Genomic DNA, 20,126 nt, shown 5'->3' on the forward strand with positions numbered 1-20,126 from the left:
GCTTGTATAGTTTGATATAATTGCCCATATAATACAATGATATAGAGTCATGAGCTATAGGAAGGAAGTTATGTAAGTTTAAATTTAAATTAACTAAAATAAAATAAAACTCAAATCTTGAATCCCACCAGCCACATTCCAAGCCCATGATATCCATGCGTGGCCAGTGCTTGCTGTCACAGGGAGCGCGGGTTCTGACCAGATTCAGCACAGACACTCTGTAGGAGAATGCCAGCTTAAGACAGCAGAAAAAGGACAAAGGGAAGGGCAAGGCTCTTTTTAAAATCAGGAATTTTAAGCAGCAATGCTGCCCTGTGAGCCAATGTAAGGTGAAAGGGCAGAAAGTATGCAAGAGTGTTTAATTCTGGATGAGGGGGGACTAGAATTCTTCTCTCCGTGGTTGAGATGGGGAATTTCATCTTTTATGAGTAATTAAGAGTCATATCTATAAAAAGATAAAAAGAATGAACTGGAAAAAAAGATTCTAGAAAAGTGACTAATTGTAAAATGGTATGGGGATGGCGTGACCTAGAGGGTAAGAGCACTTGCTGCCAAGCCTGACAACCTGAGTTTGATCCCAAACCTCCACAGATTCCAAGGAGAGAACCAAGCCCATCATGTTATCCACTGACTTAACACACACACACACACACACACACACAAAACACACACACACACACACACGCACATAAACTAATAACAGTTAAAACATTTTAAAGGTAGAACATGCGCCTTGGTGGCAAAAGACAACAGCTCCTTCACCAGGAGGTTTAGGTAATGGAACTCACACAAGAGTTTTGGGGCTTTATCTTGAAGTGCTTTAATTCTCCTCAGCTGCCACCACATCTTTAGTCAATATCACTTTCAAACACACAGCTCTCATGTGTTTCTGGGATTGCGTGTCAGAATGGGTTTTAGGAGCAGAACAATTTGGAGCGGCAAAAGAAGGAAACTGAGACCAAAAACAACTTCAAAGGCGGGGAGGGGGCAGGGGAGGTATTATTAAGAAAGTGTGAGCATAGAATGTTGGGAAATACAGACAACACAGAAGCCCAGGGAGAGGAGTCCGAGGAAGCCTGGGAGGCATCTAAGAAGAAAAAATAATGCTTAAATGCAATATATACATTGACAATTATTTTTTAAAACTGAGTAACTATTCAGCGTTTTTCCCATGTTGAAGCTGATTTATTATTGCATCTGGAATAAAAAACAAGTATGTTCCTTCACAAGACAGCTCCTTATGTTATGACACTTCCAGATGCTTGGCTTTCCTTTTCTCTAGTTCCTGTCCTTCCCACTGGCAGTCAATGTCACATCTCAGGGTTGTTTACACACGAACCAGAGAAACAACCTTTTTCTGATTGTATTTTTACAAGTGAACATTTTAATGGCTAGGACTCCAAAAAAAAAAAAAAAAAAAAAAAAAAAAAGCATCTTATGGAACTGGAAAGTGATAAGAAAATTTGGCTGCCACCCAGCTTGAAACATTATTTGGCTTTCTGGTTTGATGTGTTACTAGGAAAAAACAGCATTTTTACTCTGTAAATATTAAAACTCTTTGTTTCATCTTTCCCTGTAGCACCTTGAGAAACCATGCTCTGAAAGGTAAGCATAGCTAGACTGAGCTTATTACTCTTGCTTCCTGGTTCACTTACCCCTCATATTTAGGGAAAGCTGGGGAAATGCACATGCTTAGAGAAGCATAAGAAATGGGGATTTTGTAAATATGAGTTGCTATGATTCAAAACCAAAGGGAGTCATCACAAGAAACAAAAGAGCACGAAGGATGGAGCCCCTACGTCCATCAAGTCCTGTTGCACGTTGTTCCCCAAGCAAGTGCCATTTCTCTTGTACCTGGCACCAAGAAAGATCAAAAGCTGCCAGTGATCACATTCAGTCTCTTCCAGGGGACTCTCTGGCTTATGAGGAAACAAGGAGTGTTTTTAAATTATCTTACAGATTTCCTAAGGCTGGAAAAGTGCCTCAGAAATCTGAAAATCATTTGGGTAACTTTAACAGTCAAGACTTCATGTCTTACACTAGCCCATACCACAGAGCCACTGAAGGGGTTAGAAAATGCTACCCTAAAATACGGCCCCTGGCCACTCAAGAGTGGTAGACTTAGGAAGGTCATCTCATCTTGCAACTCCTGCTTTCCCTACTTTGCCAGAAGCAGGATATACAAATGTATCCGATAAGACATAAAACAGGTCAAAGATCCTCATTCCAGAGAGGTCCTCCCTAGCTCAGAGAAAGGAACATCCCACTGTAGGAAGATGGACACAGAAGAATCTGAACCGTGTTGCTTGCTGAATCTTTCAGTTTACTGTCATTGCAGAGATCACACACCTTTTCTGATCTTACTCCAGCATAACTGTCTACTTCCCAGAGAGCATACAACATTTTTCTCTATCTTCAGCTCGCTAGTTGAGTCTTTCTGAGGTTCCTATCCTTGTATCAAACATATTGTATAAATTCTAATGCCCTCCCCCACTTTTTTTAAACACTTCTTGTCACAAAGTCTCGGCTACTGCCTATCAATGAGATAGAACAGATAGTAATTTTTGTCACCATTACGGCCAATGTGGTTAGTGGCACATTGATGATTTGATCAAAAGGAAGCCTTGAATAGAATTGTTAATCTCTGACCTTCTTTGCCTAATTGTGGCAAGAGAATATAGCCACTTACATAACTGACTCTGTGTATAAAACAGTTGAAAATATTAAGCTATTTAAATAATACATGCTAGGATTCAGGCATTATGCTGGCCATGTCACCAGGCAGGATGAACCCAGAAGGTACCCTAGCCAGCCCAGGGTCCTATGGCTGCTACATCACTACACAGGTGCAAAGGTTCCTTTAAGAGACAACCTCTGCCCATTCCTCATCTCTCTTTCCCGCTGTTCCTCTGAAGGGACAGTGCTTTTCTTGTCTCTTCTTCTCTTTCTCTCTCTGTCTCCTTCTCTTCTCTTCCTCTCACTCCCTTCTCTTTCTGCAATAAAACTTCCCATGTAAGCTCTATCTGCCTGGCCGTCGTTTGTTCCTTCCCCATCACAGGACCACCTGCCATGGTCCCACTCCTGTTGTTTTACAATATGTATCTCATATCGTTTGCCCCAACACTTTGAGTCTGTAGAACTTCAGATCCCATATGAGCTTCAAGAATTAACAAGTCTTATACTCATTTCAATTATCAAGAAAAGGGGGGGTATTTCAGTTGTACACATGTATGGCCTTCTTGAGGCTCCATGTTCAACCACTAAAGTAGAAAGGAAGAAAGGGAGAGAGGAAAACAACTAATCAGATTTGGCTTTATAAAATCCTTTAAGAGGTTAAACACTACAATGAACTTGATAGTGAAGAGCATTCAGCTAGTACCTGGGAAGAGGAACATAAGTAAAACCTAGCCTGTGACCCAAAAAAATGCAGTCTGCTTTAAAAAAAGACACTACGTTCAATCAAACGTGATGGCAGCGTCACACATGAATGAAGCCTTCTGGTGGCACAGCGGAGCGGTAACTTACTGAGTGGGTCAAGGAAAAAACCCACAAGTGGAAATTTCTCATCTGAGTTCTGAAGGATGAGTAGCAGTTCACCGAGTAAATAAAGAGGAACAGGCATATCTCAGGAGGAAAAAACAGTCACGAGGGATTGGCGGTGCTGAGCACAGAGGATACGTGCAGGAACTGGTGGGAAGTGAGACTGTGGGAGGCAGGGAAGTCTCAAATTATGGAAAGACTTTGTGTTTTCTTTTTCTTCCTTTCTCTATCTCTCTCTTTTTTAAAGGGTGCAGAGCACGGAAACCATTTAAACAGAGGAAAAAGGGTACCCAATTGAATTCTTAAGAAAACTTCCAGGCAAATAAGCAATTGATTCTGGTCACCGGATGCTGCTTTTTCTTAGAGTGGAAGGCCTTTACTCAGTTTGTGGTAAAGTTACAGACGTATGAATACTATCGTTTCAATAGCTGAACTCAAAGTAAGAAACACTGACCACATTTTGGTTCAACATTTGTGTTTTCAATTTAGTTTTCTGAAAATGTAACCCTTATAATAATCTACATGATGGAAAGAACAAGCCACATCAGCCGGTGCCACCGAGTCCCTGAGACAAAGGCACTTCAGTGTCTGACATTCTGAACCTCAGGGGACTGGGCACCCACTACCACATTTCCATGATTTGAAAGGAATCAACTCTGGCTCTAAGTGAATTAGTTTTACCTTTTCCTCTGTTTTAGAGAAAACACCACTTTCATCATATACCCTTCAATAGGTCATCCCGAACTCAAGCATTTAAGGAAAGGCTTCAACTCACCTTCCCAGCTGGGCTAGCTCATTGGTGGCCTCAATGCCTGGCTGTACGGAGAGCCTGGCGCCACTGATATTTTACAAAGGCACCAACAATAAACCATAGCAGCAGAGGTATGCAAGGCTCTGATAATAATGGTCTGTACAAATGAAACAAGCAAACAAACAACTAGCGGCAAGACCCACTCACTGCTACTTTTATAATGAATGGAAAGATTTACGGAAAAGGTTGCCAAAAACACTCCATTAAATCAAACTGTTACGGCATGAACCCTATCTATAAAACCACAATGGTAGCAACTACCTTATAAGGAGCTTGTTGGTAAAATTAAATAACACACATGGAGTACCGAGAAGGCAGCTTGGCACAGGGAGGTCCCTCAGTCAATGACACCCATCACTGCTATTATTTTATCGGGTCCATGGTGACCATTCAACAAGTTGCTGACAGCATATTATTATCCAACCCCATAATTTACCTTCCCTTCATTGTAATTGGTAAGACTCAAAGATATTACTTGTAGGATAGGATGCTCAGTACCATGATAAAAATTGAATAATTATTACACTGTTTTAAGAGGGGATAAATAACAGCACTTTCTTACCTCTTCGTATCGGTCAAAAACTGCCCCTTCTTGCAAGAAGGATGGCACTTCCTTCTGCCAGTTAAATTCATAAGGTTTGGCCATGCTGGTATTCAAAACCTGGGAAAGGACAAATGTCTTATTAGTGTACAAAATTAAAGTGCAAGGGCTTGTCAAAGCTCAGATATTTTGACTTTATTTTCTTTAAATGTGTGGTAAAGGTCCATATGTTATCTTCCTTTAGATGCCCTCCTATTATCTGACCCTAACATTCCTCCTCCTTGTCTCTAAACCTGAAGAAACACTTTACATTCTGTGAAATTCTGCAGAGAGAAATGGTCCTATGGATCACCTCAGGAACTACACACAGGAAGCCACTGTCAGCATGATATACTTTTCTCAAGAAGCAGTATAGTGAAGGTGGGGTATAACTCAGTAGACTTGTATGCTTAACCTGTATGAGGCCCTGGGTTCAACCCCTTTGAACACAAAGAGACAAATTAACTTTTAAATGAAAAGTAATGGAGAGGCAGAAACAGTGGCACACACTTAAAATTCCAGCTACTTGAACAGCTGAGCCAGAAGTTCAAGGCCATCCAAAGCAACAAGGAAAAACCCTGCCTATGGAGAAAAGGGAGGAAAAGGAGGGGGGTTGGAAGAAACTCAAAAGGATACAATGTAGAGCAAGTAGCTTTGGGGGCTGGCCAGAATGTACAGAAAGAGGCACTGGATTACCTATAGAGTTTCATGTGATCTAGGATGTTCTAACTCAGGCCAACTACCCTTTGTACATTTTATCATTGTTCTCGCTGGGTTATCTCTGATTCTCCCAGGGTCTACACAAGAACCCAGACATAAGTACCCAGAAAGGGGTGCAGTCTCTGCCTTCTCTACTGTTCTCACTTTTGTGATGTTTACCTCCCACTGAAGTTCTCATTCCATCCATATGGCCTCATTACATGAAGGCCTCTAGGGACTGGGGTAGCTGAGGGAACACAGGGACCAGAGGATGCTGGCCTCTGGCTCTGCTTTCTAGGGAGAACAACAGCCATAATAGTGGATGGCATTTCTGGTTTAATTTTTGCAGAGGTCTAGGGACCAGACCAAGGAAAGAGGTATTTGGGGAAAAGGGCAGTAAAGTAGCCCAGATTTGTTTGACTTTAAACTGTGGGGATACCATTCTCTAAAATACTTCCTAGGGCCTGATAATAGGGACAATAGCCAGCTTATTTTACATAGATAAGACAATAAAAATGATGACCTTGCACGAGAAGGTGTTAAGCCAGGCAATTGATGTTTAAAATAAGAAGCAAATTAAGGTATGTCTAGCAATGTAACTGGGTGCAGAAAAACCCCAAATGAGAAATAGCTACCTTTTGAAGAGATGGGGAAGGGATGGTCCATTCCTCCCCTTTTGTAACCACCTGAAATCCCCCAGCTAAATGGTTACAGTCTGCAGCAAAAGTTCTTCCATGCAAACTCTCAGCTTGGCTTGAAAGTTCTCGCGTACAAGGAATCAGAAGGTTTAACTACCTCCTCATCCTCCATCCTACTAGAAAGACATTACCTCACTGCACAGGCCCCAAAGGAAAGGAAGCACCTGAGGAGGGTGGGGCTTTCAAGGGAATGACCATCACAGAGCTGACACAATGAGGCAGCCTTTCTGGTATAAACAGTGGAGCAGCTCCTGGAAGGAAGCCAGAGGCCTTTGCATGGGCCCATTGTCTGCGTTCTTACACAACTGGACAGATTATTTTACACAGGCAACTGAAGGCAGTCTCCCAAGACTGCAGAGAGCTGAGACGGAACAGGCTAGGAGGGGAGTCCGAGATGGGATGACAGAAAACTCCTTCTAAAGAACAGAACGAGAAACTGGCAGCTCATACAAGACCACAGAGGACCCAAGAGGGATTGCTCAGAGGCCAGACTCAAGGGCATGCACAGCAGCCGTGACGATGGCCTGGCATCATACAGCACAGCTCTGTAAACCGAGGAAGACAGTTGCTTGTTTGTTTGTCTTACTCTGTCCAGCATCTTTTCTTAAACCTGCTGAGTTGCTGAGCTTACAATGTGATTTTAAAATGTGTCCCTTGGACATAACGTCATCTTCAAGGCTCGCCAGACTGCCATCACCTAATGTTCTCTGGAAAAATCCATAGCTATGTTGAAGATTCAGCAGACTGACAGGCTGATCGGGACTTCCTGACGATAGCGTCAGAATGCTGCAGGTGCAAAGCCATGTTGATGTTGATGGCCAACTGTCATCCAACTCTTGATCTGACCTAACATCCTCTGAGTATTAGGGCTACTGTCTGCAGACTACTTTCACCAGCTCCAAAGCTGAGAATGCAATCAGAAAGCATCTGAACCCTTTAACAGTATTTTTCTTACTTTGCTGTAACCTACCCAGCTGCGGCCCCCACCAATGTATTTGGTAAATATACTGATTTATGACTGTCTTTTGTTCTGTGTCCACTGGAGGTCAGACAACCACTCTGAGGGTCAGGGGATGCCATTCATGGCAATAGAGTACACATTTCTAAGGAAAGGCTGAACTCACTTATATTTGACTGAGGATAAACCACTTTTCATTCTTTATGGAGTGATTACCGCATTTGGCATTAATACTGCTACCTCGAGTGTGCAGGATTAACTACAAAACAAACACTGCTCCCTTATTCCAAAGTCCTAGAGTAGTTCTGACCAAAACTTTGACAAATATATTTGTTACTGGGCCCATAACTCAGTTTTAGGTATAGGATGGACAAAGGACAGGATATAAAATCAGGTTTATTCTTGGTACCTGGCTGGCACAGTGGGCTGGGCTGCATAATGACCCTCCGCCAAGCACACTCACATATTAAGTGCTAGGAATGTTACTTTACAGGGCAAAAATTATCTTGAGATGGGAAGCTAGTTCTGTATCATTCTCGTGAGGTCTATATCAAAAGAGCCATTATAAGAGGAACATTAGGCGGAGACAGAAAAAGAAATCATGTGGCCATGAAAGCAGAGACTAGAGCGATGCACACACGAGTCAATGAGTGTTGGAGGACGCCAGAAGGTGAAAGAGGCCAGGAATGGATTTTCCCTACAGCCTGGGGAAATGCGGCCCTGAGGACAGCTTCACTTCAAATGTCCGGAGGAGAAAAATTTCTGCTGCTTTCAGCTACCCATCTGTGGCAACTCTTTACAGTGGTCTAGAAACACATGCCCTGGCCTCCGGAAGCTGCACAGGGTTTCCAACAGGTCTATCAAGTTGTGACGGGACTGGGGATGCAGCGAGTGATGGGCATAGGCAACACATCTGTTGATGTTACTTGGCGTGTTTCTAAGGTCCATGTGATCTCAACAGCTTGGTATCAAACAATAAATAGAAATTTGAAATGAGCCACGTGACTTCCCCTAAGCCAGCTAAAACCGTTGTCATTTTGTGTCTTCTCTTTGTGAACAAAACAGTCGTACCCAGTGCTTTGACTCGACAACATCTGGTTTTCGATGGACAACAATCCTGCAAGGTCCCAAAGAAACTAGGGTGTCTATTAGCAAAGCCAACTGCATGCTGGATGCCAGACTCACTCAGTGCACAAGGCAATTAATTCCCTGCTCTCCTCAACACTCCTACAACCCATATCCCCCACCTTAAAACCCTCCATCCCAGAGACTTCTGCCCTTCTTCCAGCTTCTCTTTCCTATATAACCCTGCCAATTAGACCATGTGCTCTCTTGGTTCTCTCCTTCTTGGTCCTCTCTTCTCTTCTTCTCCACCCCAACTCCCACCACCCGCTATCCTCTCCCATTGCCCCATTCCAGATGTCTCTGGTTGTGGCATTCCTCATATCTGCAATAAAAAAACCTTCTCCTCAAACATATCTTGGAGCAGTCATGTCCATTTTCATTCAAATACACCATGCGTCACACAGGAATTTTACTAACAGCAACAGTTATCTTTCAACTTTAACCCTGTAATGAAGACATTCCATGGGAATTAATAACCCTATCCCCATCTTAGCCATACAAAGTGAAGCAGACCCAAATAACCACTAAAATCCATGGTAAAAATACCTAAGATTATTTTTCAGAGATGAGAAGTTGACACAGAATTTCCACTGACCAAAAATGAGTTGACTGCTTGAATCTTTAAATAATAACCTCTTGTGTTTTTAAAACAGACTAGGACCATCCTGAACTCTCAAGTGCCTGGCTTTACTTCAAGCTGGAATCCAATTCGACACTGACATATCATTAATGATAATTTTCCCATTTGCTAAAAATATCTCCATCTTCATCAAGCCATTAAATAGCCTTTCAAAAAGCACACATGGAGTGCAAGACTAAGAAAATGGGCAATAGTGTTGAGAAGTGAGGGTAAGGGCATTCTTGTATACTTGGGGATAATGAATTTTGCAATTAATTCCTGTGCCCTTGAAAGGCCCTAGTAATGAGTAGCAATTTCACCAGCGGGATTTCTTCTAACTCAATGCATGCAAAGCCTGTGGACAAAGATACTATTGTGCCATTTAAGGTAGAACAATATTGGCTGTCTACAATCGTAACCAACCAATCGCTTAAGTACACTACATATTTAGATACTCTCGGGCCTATTGAAAACAGGGCTGGAAGGTATGGTTGTTTGCTTAACAATGGCAAAGCAAAAGGTTTCCTAAAAATATTCACAGCTTTTGGCAAGCAAATATAAATGTGCCTAACATGTTGTTAAGCAAATAAAAGAGCAAACATGATCCAAACTGTTTCCTGTTAGTATAGTTTGAATGTTAAATGTCTCTCAAAAGCTTGTATGTGGGAGGCTTGGTCCCTAAGCTTCAGGAGGTGAATGGATTCCCCAGGCTTCTGACCTCATTCATGAATGAATTCCCACATCTAGATTCATAGTTTGTTGGGTTTGGAGGGGCTCTATTCGAAAACTCCTCTGTTTCTCTGTGCTTCTTTGTTCTGCCCCCAGGGTGTTTGCTGCCCTAACTCCTGCCCCATCACAGACTCACAGCCTTTGGCCAAATGATGCAATACTCAAAGGTTTTAATGAAAGTGTAAGCAAAAACAAGGCTTTCTGCCTTTAGGCTCTCTCTCTCTCTCTCTCTCTCTCGTAAAGCAGTCGACATGGTATACACAGACACATATCTAAACACAAACACGAGGTAAGAGAAATGGTGATCACGTTTTTAGTGATTTAAAAAATACTTTCCTATTTTAAAATACAGAAAATTCTACTCAACACAGATTTTATATTTAAGGAAAAACATTCTCTAAACTGAAAGAAAGATGACATTTAACAAATTATTTCTCTTCATAAAAATCTGTTTTTACAGTGTCTGTATTTTCCGCCAGGGTTCTTGGCAAGAACAAACTAAGAAACAAGTAAAGCTGTCAACTGTTTCCTTTCCTCTTCTGGCTTTACAGTCTTCACTGTCAACGGGAAGGCTCTCACACACTGGCTGTGAGTAATCATTCAGCACCTAGCAGCGGGTTCTTCGGTGACGAAACTTGCAGTAACATTTCAGACAGCTATATTGTACTTCAGAAAAAAATATGTTCTTTCAGAATTTCACATATGTATGCAAGGAAATATGACCGTATCTACCTGATTTCCCCCAACTCTTCAAAGATCTTCTTAATGCTTCCCCTCTCCACAAACTCCATGGCCCTTCCATACCCCCTCTCTTTTTAATCAACCGATTAGTGCTGCCCATACGTGAATGGGTATGGGACTAGCCACTGTAATACGGTCATCCAACCTGTGACCACATTCTCAAAGAATAAGTCTCCTTCACTCAGAAGCTATCCAATAGTTCCTCAGGTAGTGGTAGGACCTCAAGAGCACCACCCCTATCCAATCCATGCTAGAATTGTGGATAGCATGATCTGCTGCAGCTCTTACATAAGCCATCACCACTGTAAGCGTTAATGGCTACTATGGCTATTTCATGTATTGCTCCCCGTCCTCTAGCTCACATTCTTTTTTCTTCAACTTCATGGGGGGGGGGGGAGGGGTTGTTTGATAGGAATGTCTCGTTTAGGACTGAACATATACAGTCACTTATTCTCTGCTTTGGCTTGTACCACACTGGCCAATGCCCACTGCAAGAAGAAGCTTCTCTGACGACTGCTGAGAGGCTCTGATATTCTTGATTTTGGAAATAAAACAAATTACAACAGTGTCCTAGATGACTACTACAAAAATCTATGGTTTCTGCCATGATGACTCCCATATGACGTCCAGTTGATGGAAAATAATCACGCAGTGTGCACAAACCCACAGCCCACAAGCGGGAAATGAGAATAGAAGGTATCTGCCTCCAGCTCTTCCCCCTCAAAACTCACCAGAATTATGATCAAAGTGTGACACTTGATTTGTGATCATTTAAAAATCTGATGAACGTATAATTTAAAAGAACTGTCTTTGGACATGCACTATGTGAACTTCATGATCATAATATAAACTTCATTATATGAGGACTTTCCACGGTGAGCAGAAAACATGGAGAGGTAAGACCAAGCTTGATTTGAATACAATGAATAGCTGCTACCATGTTATAGGGAGCACACAGGAATAACTTTCCTTGCCCAAAATAAGGCTCACAACTGACACTCCTACAGCAAAGGACAGATTATATTCAAGGCAAAATAAATGTACTTAGTAAGTTTTACAAGATATGGAAATGAATACCCATAGAAATGGGCAAAAACTGTGTTTTACACACAGGTTTCATTCTAAGTGGGCAGCCGTGTAGCAATTATAATAGCTGAGTAATGGGGTACGATCTCAGTAAGTTATCAAACCATGTTTCCTGTCATCTCCGTGTCTTCCTTCCTTGTTCCTGGGTATGAGGGTCACCACAGAGAAAGGAGAAAAGTCAGATACTGACCTTCCTGTGGTTTTCCTCAGCTTACAAGACACAGTATGCCAAGGTGCCACGTGTTAGGGCAGCATGTTCTGAGCCCAGAAATATAATTTAGTCTGTGATGATCAGTTTCCAAAAACAGAATACAACAAAGTGCAACTGTTCTCCAAAGGGAGCTGATTCATTTCCCCAAACTGCTGGCATGTTGGTTGGTTGACTGTAACATTTCTCATGCGCGGCATCCAAGTTTTATCTAGGCCTCCCCAATCCTCTCAAACATGTTAATGGCTGAAGCTATTAAAGTAGTTGTACACGACGGAGGGTTTCTAGTCTGATAATCCACTGCTAATCACTTCTTGCCTGGAAGCTCAGTCCCTCGGGAAGATGCAGGTCACAGCTCATGATGGGGAACCACAGTGGTGACGAGGAAGGCCTTCTGCAGAGGTCAGGGGTACTCGCTCACGGCACTCCTGCACAGTGCCTTCTGAGCTGTGCACTCCTAAATACATATTTGGTCCATCTGTGGCTTAACAGTATTTTGGTATTGTAGAAATTAAACTGCCATTTACATAAAAACAAATCCCCTTACAGTAATGAATGACAGAAATGGAGATGAAGAAATTAATATTTAATATGATTCAAGGAAACATATAAGATCAGAATATTCACACATAGCCATACACAACATCATGGGCCAATTAGCGATACCACATATTGCTCAAATGTTTGTGGTGATACTAAGTTACTTCAGTTTGTTATTTCGGTAACGAATTTACTGAAATACCAGTCATGTAAAAGTATAGACATAAAATTACCTGTACTGCATAAAAGTGGACAATGGCAGTAGGAGGAATTTTCCTATCTTATGTATTTAGAACACGATACTTTTTAATTCTTGAGGGATAGTGTATTCCTACCAGCAACAACGGTTGCCATCTGTGCTGGGCTTCACCTGTGCCTCGTACAGCCCATGGCTGCCACATCTCATGACTGCATCAAGAGACCAAGAGACCATGTGGAGTGACTGACCTAAACCACGTGGGTTTGCCTTAATGCACTACAGGATGCTCACATGCTAAAAACCATCTAAACAACACACTTCCCAGAGTGAGACACAGTTCTCAGAACATGGCACACGACTCTCCAGATGTAAGAACGAAAGAGAATATGTGTGTAGGAGGAGCTGAGGAGGAAAGAAGGATATAATTAAACCTGTCCTCTAACTCACTAATAACCAACTAGTTTTTATAGAGCTTCCACCTATTGTAAATATTTTTCAGAGTAAAGACACCACTTCTGTCTCTGAAATAAATACATCTTCCTGACTGTGGGGCACAGTAAACACCGGCAGCATTTTATTATGGCTTAGTACTTAGGATGAACATTGTTAACCTCAGTGGCCCTGGGAAATGAAATTAAGTGGCTCTTGGACACTTGTAAATCTTGAAGAACTTGTAAATCAGTGAAGAACCTGTTGTAATTGGGTTGTTTGCTGTTTGTTTTGGAGGCAGAGTCTGACCATGTTGCCCAGTCTGGCCCTGAAGTCTTGGACTCAATTCATCCTCCTGCCTTGGCCTCCTGAGTCTTTCGGACTACATCCACATGCCATTGCCTCTAGCTTAGAGAGGACTCCAACCTCACACCCTTCCTGCTCCTACCAAGCCCTCCCCAACAAACCCCAATCCGAACAAATAAACAAAACAAAATCAAAAGAACTCCCTCAAATATTCAGGTGCAGCAGGGAACTAAGGTGGATATAAACTATCCATAAATCTCCCTTATGGGTAGGTGTTAGCCAAACATAGCTGGGAGAAGAAAGAACATGGACCACCTTGCTCTCACAGATGGACATCCTACTAAGTTTGGGGAAAAGTGAAAAATGCCCACATGCATAGAAAACCTTCAGTTTGGGGAAGAGGGTATAAACACATTATACAAAAGCCCTTCTGGCTCTTGGTTCCAGGTTTGTTTGTTTCATTTTGTTTTGTTGTTGTTGCTGTTGTTTGTTTTTGAGACACGGTTTCTCTGTGTAGCCCTGGCTTTCCTGGAACTCACTATGTAGACCAAACTGGCTTTGAACTCCCAGAGCTCTACCTGCCTGTGCCTCTGAGAGCTGGGATTAAAGAAGTGGGCTACCACATGGGGGTTCCAGGTATGCTTAACCAGGAATTTCAAGGAACTCCTGCGTTTGGAAAAATAAGGGACATTGGGATGGAGATTGTGAAGAAGCCAGTTTTGGCTAACATCTGCCTCAGCTTCAGTTTCCTCCCTGGAGAGCCCTCCAAGCTGCTAGTCCTTTGTCCTGGATACCACTATTCGAGGGAGGATTTAAACTAGGAGCCTGTGGGGGAGTCCAAAGAAGACTCAGGCGCTGTTAGCTGACCTTAAATCAGTGCTTCTCAGAAGAGGGTACTGGATGGTTAATCCTCACTGTCAATGTCACTGAATTTGGAATCACTTAGGAGACACCTTGGGGTGTCTTTGAGAATGTTTCCAGAGAGATTTAACCGAGGAAGGAAGATTTAACTTGAACATGGGTAACACCATGGACTGAGGTGCTGGACTGATCAAAAAGAGAAAAATGAGCAAGTCCTACACATTACCCTTTCTCTGCCTCTTGATCTACCGAGATATGCTGAGATATGAGGAAGCCCAGCCATATGATTCTGCTTCCATAAACTTTACAGAATCTTTCTTTCACACCACCATGGACTTTACTTCCCCAAACCATTAACCAAAACCAAGTTTTCCTTCCAAGAAACTAACACAGGTACCTAGACAGCAGCCACCAACGGGGGGACTTCTTACCCATGTATAACTGTAGGTCCACTGGCCTTTTCTAAATAAGAATCCTGGAGAAAGGGGCTCTGGAGCCCGAGGCATATGCAGCTAGGCAGGAGATTCTGATAGAGACTAAAGCTTGAGAACAGCTAATGGAGTCTTCACTTAAGAGAAAAGGAGGCTGAGAGGAGAGAAAAACCCTAGAAGGGCACCAGGGACTAAAGTGCGAGAAAGTCACCAAGATTTGTCTATAATGTGCATCTTCCCAGCCTGAGAAATCCAGGGACATGGTGACTGAGCATAGGTAGCTGCTTTCTGATTGATACCACGTCAATACGGAGGTCCTGAAGTTACTGTGTAATTCCTTTAAACATGTCTTTCAAGCTTCCTTCTTGAGGGTAAAGCTGTGTCCCTTAGTTTCAACTATCAACTTGATATATTCTAGAATGACCTGGGAAGAGCTTCTCACTGTGGGACTGTGTAGATCAGATTGCCTGTGGGTGTGTCTATGGGAGATTCTCTTGATTATGCTAATTGAGGTGCTAATTACTGGTTACCCTTACAGAAGCAGAAGCAAAGGCAGATCACCTCCAGCAAGTACACTGGTAATCCTTAGCCCCTTCTCTACAGGGTTGCACTGCCACACATAATATTGCAGTTTGTTAAACAGTATCTTCATCTACCATCTATGACACCCTAGACCCTATTTGGATCATAGTGTCAATGTATTGGATATCAATAAACAATGAATGGTTACCTTTCTTTTTGGATGAACTCCCGGACAACCCTAAATACAAACCAGGACATAGGAAATTAATATTCCCGAAATGACATTAAAGCACCTTTAATGTAGGAACCTGTTCTTCCCTCCTGAGTCTCCAAGTGTCCCAGTATTCTGTTCATAAAGGACAAACCCTGCCGTTCACCTGAAATGCAGTGTGCAAAACAAGTTTCCATTTGCCATGTGGCTCTGTAGCTGACTGAACTTGTGAATAACTTCCAGGCTGGATATCTCCTCCACACTGCACTTCAGCCCACTCTCTCCAAGTGTATAGAGCTCACATTGACACCCGAGTCCTGAGAAAGAGAAATAATACCCTGACCTTATCCTATGGAAAAGCCTAACTTTCTCATCCCCCTTAAGAGGATATCCTATCCCCTTGTAAGACCTCACAGGCCTCTGATACTCATCCCTCCCCACTTTGCCCTTCATTTGCCCTTGGGGTATCTCTCATACAATTATGTAAAAATGCCACCAACAGGAATTAAACTTCTTTTAAAAAAAAAAGACGATTTCACAGGCTCAACTTTTGTTTTAATTATCAGAGTATTTCAAAGGAAAGGCTTTAACTTTATCTTTCCTTAAATAATCTTTCTGAAGTTTGCCTTAGGCATGAATATGTGTTAAGTCTGAAGACTACAAGGCTGGATTGCATAAAACAGGGATAGGCTGTGGATAGGACAGGCCCAAATTCAAGGATTCAAAGGATCCTTTCTTTTAAGAACTATTTTTTTTATTAAAATAAGCATTCACAATGGACTATTAAATTTAACCAAGATTCCTTGCAGTTACACACTGGCTAAGCTGTTTTATAAATAGGCCATGCTATTATTAAAAAGGAATCACAGGAAGAGAATAAAGTTTAAGACTATGCATAGTGGAACCGAGACCAGGCCATATATGGGGAAAATATAATATATAGGCACTAAATGTGTCTGAATGCAACAATTGTCCCATGTCCATACCCACAAAGGTATTTCTCTGTGGCTGGAAAATAATCAGTTAAAGAAATATAGCAAAAAGAAACCTCAAACTCACCCCACCAGAGGTTGCTTTGTATGTTCAAAATGGTATAACCTGAACCCCTCGAATGCTTCAATTAAACTCAGTGATGGAGCTGATAAAAATAAAGACAGTGAGAATAAAGTACATGGAATTTTAAGTCTTAGGGACATCGTTTCTACTTTTAAATTTTTTTAATTAAAAGTAACTTTTGGGGTGCGTGTGTACGTGTATAAATGCGTGCATGCCCATGAGTATAGGTGACTGTGGTGGTCAGTCAGATCTCCTGGGGCTGGAGTTACAGGCAGCTGTAATATCCAAGTTAAGCACTGGTGTGTTGGTGAGGTTTTGGGGTTTCTGTTGTTGTTGCTGTTATTTTTGATTTTTTGTTTTGTTTTGTTTTCAGTCCTCTTGACCCAGAGCCAAGGCCATCTGGAGAAAGAAAACTTCAATTGAGAAAATTTGTCCATATGGTTAGCCTACAGATTTGGGGCATTTTCTTGATTGATGATTGATGTGGGAGGACCTAGCATCCTGTGGGTGGGGACCTAGGACACTGGGTGATATCAGTCTTAGGAAGTAATCCTAGGTTGTATAAAAAAGCAGGCTGAGCAGACCATGGAGAGAAAGCTAATAGACTACATTTCTGCATGGCCTCTGCTTCAGTTCCTGCCCTAACTTCCCTCCACAAATAGGCAACAGTTGAGGGCTGAAATAAACCCTTTCCTCCCCAGCTTGTTTCTGGTCATTTGGTGTTTTATTACAACAGGAAACAAACTATGGGGGCTGAAAACTGAAGGAGGGTCCTCTGCAAGAGTAGTATTAGGTTCTTAACTCCTGTGCCACCTCTCCAGTCCCATCTACTTTTTAAATCTAGTCAAATTCTTAAACGAAACAGAAAAACCTTTCTCTTCTAGCTTGATTTTAACCTTTGAATGCATAAACCTGTAAAGAGCCTGGAAGGAAAAAAAAGTACAAAATTCTTTAATTCAGTTCATTTAAGGGTTCCTTCCTCTAGATTTGGCATTGCTTTTTAACTACTCTTTGGGTGGAGTTGGAGCAGTCACCACTGAGCTAAGTGGTTCATATATGTGAGTGAGTTAAGAACGTTCATCTCAGAACAGGCTGCAGTGGCATCTTGTGCATTCCGGGCTCAAATCTCTTTAAGGCAATATGATCACACAGTCACCCATCCTGTCGTTCCCTTCATAAGCACTTCACTGGATACAGAGAGGGGATGTGGTGGTTTGACTGAGAATGGCTCCCAAAGGTACATATAGTCACCAGGGAGTGGCACTATTTGATAACATTAGAAAGATTAAGAGGTGTGTCCTTATTTGAGGAAGAGTGTCACTAGGCGTGGGCTTTGAGGTTTTAAAAGCCCATTCAAGAGCCAAGAATCTTTCTCCCTCTCTGCCTACAGATCAGGATGTAGAAGTCAGCTACTGTTCCGGCATCTGCCTACATGCTGTCATGGGCCCACCATGATGATGGGCTAAACTTCTAAAATTGTAAGCAAGCCCCCAATTAAATGTTTTCTTTCACATGAATTGCCTTGGCCATGGTCACCAAGTGTGCTGTGTCCTTAGTGAACAGTGAGGTGGCTCTGTTCTAGCTTTTCTACCTTCTTTATCTCTTAGAAGGGACCTACTCTAGAGACCTATTAAAATTGCCTCACAATTTTAGTAGATGTTTTTGTCTAGAAAATATAAAAGCATCTTGATTTTGTCATTTCTTCAGACTTCACCCCATTGTGAAGTTCCCCATTTACATATAGATTAAAACCTCAAAGCTTTTCTTTCGTTAGTGAGTCTTATTAATTTGGTTCCTAAGAAAGCCAAACAGATGATACATGAACTAAGTGGAGTTAGTGGGAAATTCTTTTTCCCTGACTCAGGAATAGGCATAATAACTAGGAGTGGGGGCTGTGGCTGTGGCTATGGCTGTGGCTCTGAGACAGAGTGCTTGCCTAGGCTGCACAAGGTCCCAGGTTCCCACCTCAGAACCACAAACAAGCAGCCAAGCCCCGGGTGTACCCAGCAAGTGCTGCTGCTGGCTTGGTCTGATAGCCCAGCAGGGAGACTAAAAATGGGTGTTCCTCCTTCACTTTAGACACATGGCTCCCATGTTTGTGTAACAAGCTAAACACTCCAGTGTGACATTAAGAAAGTGAACGAGAGACAGCCAATTTTTACACAGTTCTATAAGCAATTTGTCCACAGCTGTAAAAGTGGGTCTAGCTATAATTATATATTAAGCTATTTCCACAATGAATATTAAGCCTTCCAAATTGGAACAGACTGACAATGACAAATGGGCTGGGAGTCTAGCTCTGATCCATCGCAACCATTAGCTGAATGGCGAGGGAGCATCTAACCTCTTTAGGGTTTCAGGTGTCCCTGTTTGTACATGATATACTTTCCTGAGCTCTTCTAGCTTAGCTGGACTAAGCATTATTTATCAATGTGAAGAGATAAAAGTCTATGTGTGTCAAAGTTATTTAAGACCATACATATCCTTCCTGGAATATATTTATTTCCCAAAGAGAAAGCCACGCTTAGACGGGTCCAAGTAAGATGTTAGACAATGTGTTGTCATTGTGTATTGAAGAGCAAACCACAGAGAAATGACAAGGTGACATTCCCAGAACAGCCCTCTAGTATCAAAGCACACTTACAAGATGCCAAACATTTCCCAATCCTTGGAAGGTCAACAACCTTGAAATAATTGCCCCTTTCATAAGATCTGTGCTTTCATTGGAGTGTTTTAAAGTGTGTTTGCTTCTCCAGCTTGTAAAGGAACTAGAAAACATCCCTCATTCTAACAAGGCCCGAAGGCAACAGAAAGACACCAGAGGTCGGTTGCAAGTGGAGTCCCTCCCAAGAATTTGTATCCTATATTATTTTAGTAAATGTCTTTGACATTTAATTCAAGCCAGGCTGGGAAAAACAGAGCAAACCCCAGGTTTCTTGAACTAAGTTCGCTGCCCCCGGTAAGACAAGGCCTTGGTTCCCCCAAGTGTCTGTACGAATAAGCAGTGTTCCTGGAAACCGCTTTGGTCCTGGTGTCATCTGCGATCAATTATTCTGTTTCTTGAGGGAAAGAGTTTGAACAAACAGACTCTAAAATGCCACAAGGCTACAGTCCAGGAGGACAGAATTGCAGTATGTAAGACAAGCCAACTTCCTGCAGTTACAACCAGAGGAGTTGGAACAGCACTTAGCTCGGGACTGCTGACCCCAGGACCACTGACTGCCATCCTTCTAGGTCTGAAGTTGCCCCTGAAGAACACTCCCATCACAGGCAGAAGGAAGGTTTTATTTGACTAAGGCTTTTCACAGACTCCATTCCCGTCAGAAACCATCTGTCCAACAGCAAGTTGTGAAAAATAGAGTTCAGAGAATTCCATGTCCCTTAGAACTAAAATTTAACCCTGCAGTGGCTTCTCCTTCAATGTTCTCAATAGCAGTGTTCCTGTAATACAGTGAAACGCTCTAAAGGAATGGCCTCCTAACAGCGTGACCGAATGTGACCTTTTCCTGTGGTTGACTTTAAGCTGCTTAATAACAGGGAGCTAAATGAAAACTAAAGACTGCTTCGCTGTGGAAGGGAATGTGGGGAAGGCCACCCCCTCAGTTCCCTCCCTAGGCATCACCTGAGGACAGATTCTTGCAGCGTCTACGTCAAAAACACGCAATAGAAAAAAATTTTATATTATCCCTGGGGAAAAGGCAGTTTATTTTAAATGTACTCATAAAATAACTGTTCATTTGTTAAGAATCCTTTTTTAAAAATTGCTTGTTTATAGAA

At 42.2% G+C, this 20,126-nt stretch overlaps 1 protein-coding gene across 2 annotated transcripts in view; it reads right to left on the bottom strand.

The window, feature by feature from the left end:
• Positions 1-20,126, bottom strand: part of Plcb4 (phospholipase C beta 4) — a 363,836-nt gene that overhangs the window by 134,110 nt on the left and 209,600 nt on the right. For both annotated transcript variants that reach the window (XM_038331031.1, XM_038331032.1), the window contains one exon: positions 4,914-5,012. In XM_038331031.1, coding sequence (XP_038186959.1) covers positions 4,914-4,997 — 84 coding nt within the window. In that variant the 5' untranslated portion in view covers positions 4,998-5,012. The remainder of the gene's footprint in view (positions 1-4,913; positions 5,013-20,126) is intronic.

Source organism: Arvicola amphibius, chromosome 5 (assembly GCF_903992535.2).
Source record: "Arvicola amphibius chromosome 5, mArvAmp1.2, whole genome shotgun sequence".
Taxonomy (NCBI): domain Eukaryota; kingdom Metazoa; phylum Chordata; class Mammalia; order Rodentia; family Cricetidae; genus Arvicola; species Arvicola amphibius.